Here is a 3,374-nt window from a genome sequence, read left to right on the forward strand (position 1 = left end):
ATTGATGGTTTTTAATTTTAAATAAATTATGAACCTATTAACCTTCATAAATATTTTGTAAACTCCTAAAAACAATGAGAAATTCTTCCGTATGAATGGTTTTATAAATCTGTATAACATTTTTTATAGATCTTTATATAAATTAACATATAGCAGGATAAATAGTCCCATAATTAAACAATCCTGAGTTTTCAAAACACACATCTAAATTTAGTTAGTTATTAATCTCAAACCAATGAGAATATTTATTCAATTTCGGTTAATAACATTTTTGGGTACATATATTTTGTACTATCCGATGATATCCATTCTGATACTTTTATATCTTGAATCAGATAACCAATCAGGTTTTTTCAGTTCAGGTTTTGATTTTGGATTTTATCCCCAGTCCTCAGTATTGTCACGCCTTACGCCTCTGTGAACTACAAAATGGAACCTCCGAAGGATCAAAACACGCCGGAGAAATCATCCTCCGGTTCCTGTACTAACTGCGGCGAACCAACGATCTCCGAACCGTCACCTCTAGCTTCACTACCCGAGATGTCACCTCCACCAAACTACCGCCCGATCCGAGCTCCCGCCATCAACCTCCCACACAACTCTCAAGCCATCATCCTCTCCCCCGTTCCTCACGCCGAGCAAGTCCCCGTCCTCTCTCCCCCCTACCAATTCGAGCCCCCCGTCAAGAGAATCCACTCCCCAGACGACATCCGCCGCTTCCACGAATCACCTTCTTTCAACAACTTCTTAGGGTTCATAGTCTCTCTTTCCGAATCCATCCGCGGACACAAAATCTCAGATCCTTGCCACGTGTCACCAACCGTCGCCTCCATAGTCTCAACCCTCGACACCTTACTGCAATGGATCGACGAGATCCCTCCCGTTCAGATGTCGTCTCGCTACGGAAACGTCTCGTTCCGATCGTGGCACGAGAGGCTCGCTGAGAGAGGCGAATCCCTCATCCTCGAGATTCTTCTTCTCCCCGACGACGAATCGCTCAGAGGCTCCACGATCGAGATCGCTCCGTACTTCTTCGACAGCTTCGGGAACTCGAGCAGGATCGATTACGGGACGGGGCACGAGACGAACTTCGCGGCGTGGCTGTATTGCTTAGCGAGGATTGGGATCGTCGAGGAGGGAGATCACCACGGCGTCGTGGCTAGGGTTTTCGTTAAGTATCTCGAATTGATGAGGAAGTTGCAGATGGTGTACTGCTTGGAGCCTGCTGGGTCCCACGGAGTGTGGGGCCTTGATGATTACCATTTCTTGCCGTTTATATTTGGGAGCTCTCAGTTGGTTGATCACAAGTATATGAAACCCAAGTCGATTCATAACGATGATGTTTTGGAGAATTTCTCTAGTGAGTATATGTACCTGTCTTGTATCGCGTTTGTGAAGAAGGTGAAGAAGGGCTTGTTCGCTGAGCACTCGCCGTTGCTTGATGATATTAGCGGCGTGCCGAACTGGAAGAAAGTGAATAGCGGTTTGCTTAAGATGTATAGAGTTGATGTGCTCGAGAAGGTTCCCATTATGCAGCATTTCCTCTTTGGCTCGCTCATCAAATGGTATGGTTCTTCGTTCCTTTTTTCTCGGTTTTCGCCTTGAAAACTTTTGGTTGGTGTCTAGGACCACATTTCTTATGTAAGATCTTAACCCTTGGCTGATTAGTAGCTTCTTGATTGTTGCAAATCATGTTAGCTAGAGAACTTATAGTTTGGTTGAGTTACATTATGTGTTGACTGATTTTCTTTTGTTATGCGCTTTCACATGTATGATGATTAAATGAAAAACTTGGTGCAGAATCGTTGTCTGGAAACTAAAGTGAGTGTATTTGAATCATATCATTGTCTACCCAAATTTGCTTCCCATTTTCATTAGAAGTCAAAATTAATGAAACTAAGACAGCTTGATTTTGGCGTTAAGAGTCTTGAGATCTTTAGTTAAATGTCATCAGGTTCTTGGAATGTAATTGATTTAATTTCTCAAAGAAATCTTGTTGGCAGGGAGGAGTGAGGTACTTTAAGCACAGTGCATTGAAGCAAGGACATCTAGTTCTCGTCCTTGCGGTCGCTTAAAATATTTTAGAGAGACGTCTTGCTTTTCCGAGCTCACTGAGAAAACTAGGGACTTTTTTTAATTGCTGATGCTATCTTCGTATTGTCTTTTGCCCCTTTTTTATGAGTTCTATAAATTCTATCCGCTTTTTACTATGATTTCCGTTATACCAAATGGCTTTTATTGAAATACAGAATCCATGAGACAGATTTTTTTTTTGCAGAAATTCAAAAGCCTTTTTATACACAAATGTTAAAAAAAAGCGATAAATAAACGACACCCAAGTGGCAAGTCTATAAAAAACCAAATATGCTCAATTTTCCTTTATGCAGAATGTGTTGAAAAATACCCAAGTGGCTAAGTCCATGAAAAAAAAACCTTAAAACCCAAAATTGAGTTATCAATTGAAGGGAGTTTTCTTACTTTTAGCTCAGCTGATATTCAAATTTTCCTTGATCCTATGTACTAACGAATCTAGGAGTTTATATACTAGAAGTCTAGAAGGTATTATCTTCAATGAAAGGTATTTGGCTATCTTCTATATTACAAATTTCAGAAATTATCAATAAGGATCAAAACGACTTAGTTGAAATTTATGTAAGAAATATAATTTAAGTTTGTGTATATTTTGACTATTTTAAAACTGACAGATTTTAGGATTTTTTATAAGATGAAGTACTTACAAATAAAAGAACTAGGATTCTATATTTCTATGTACCAGATTTTCTAGTCCCGTAATAATTAGTTTTCTTTTATTAACTTAGGGTTTAACCGGTAACCATCATAAAATTGGAAATGTATAGAAAAATGCAACAAAAAATAAAATTATAAGAACGAAGAGGAAGATTATTTCATACCAATTTTATTGAGGAATAAGTGTGTTCTATATTGCTTTATAATAAAAAGAATGAAAAAATGAAAAAAAATTATTTTTTATAATGATAAAAAAATTGGAATATAAAAATCTTTTTATTTTTTTTATTTCTTGGTCACCGGTTAGGTTAGAGTTTTATTTTTTTAATGTTTCAGCATACAATCAAATAAACTATAAATATGGACTCTCTTAGAGACAAGTATCCACCAGCTTTTGGTTCACGTATTTTGAAATTCAATATTTTCAATTTTGTTTGATCATTCTTAATGGTTTAAACTTCGTGTCTATAGTTCTTAAACTCCCATGTATACTATTTAAAATCATATTTAACCTACAAATACAAATTTCAAACAATACAAGAATATTCATACTAGTTTTTTCGAAACAAAATACAACTAATACCTTAGCACAAAATTTTTTTTCTTTCACAGAAGGTGATTGCGGA

At 37.0% G+C, this 3,374-nt stretch overlaps 1 protein-coding gene across 1 annotated transcript; it reads left to right on the forward strand.

Moving 5' to 3' along the window:
• The first annotated feature begins 308 nt into the window (after positions 1-308).
• Positions 309-2,229, forward strand: LOC130494553 (uncharacterized). Its single transcript, XM_057004793.1, has 2 exons — positions 309-1,565; positions 2,004-2,229. The coding sequence occupies exons 1-2, from the start codon at positions 430-432 to the stop codon at positions 2,011-2,013; spliced, it is 1,146 nt and encodes a 381-aa protein (XP_056860773.1). The 5' UTR covers positions 309-429; the 3' UTR covers positions 2,014-2,229.
• Positions 2,230-3,374: the final 1,145 nt, after the last annotated feature.

The sequence above is a fragment of the Raphanus sativus genome, chromosome 3, assembly GCF_000801105.2.
Source record: "Raphanus sativus cultivar WK10039 chromosome 3, ASM80110v3, whole genome shotgun sequence".
Classification (NCBI taxonomy): Eukaryota; Viridiplantae; Streptophyta; class Magnoliopsida; order Brassicales; family Brassicaceae; genus Raphanus; species Raphanus sativus.

Coding starts and splice junctions, on each gene's coding strand:
- LOC130494553 (XM_057004793.1), top strand. CDS start 430: ATGGAACCTCCGAAGGATCAAAACACGCCGGAGAAATCATCCTCCGGT.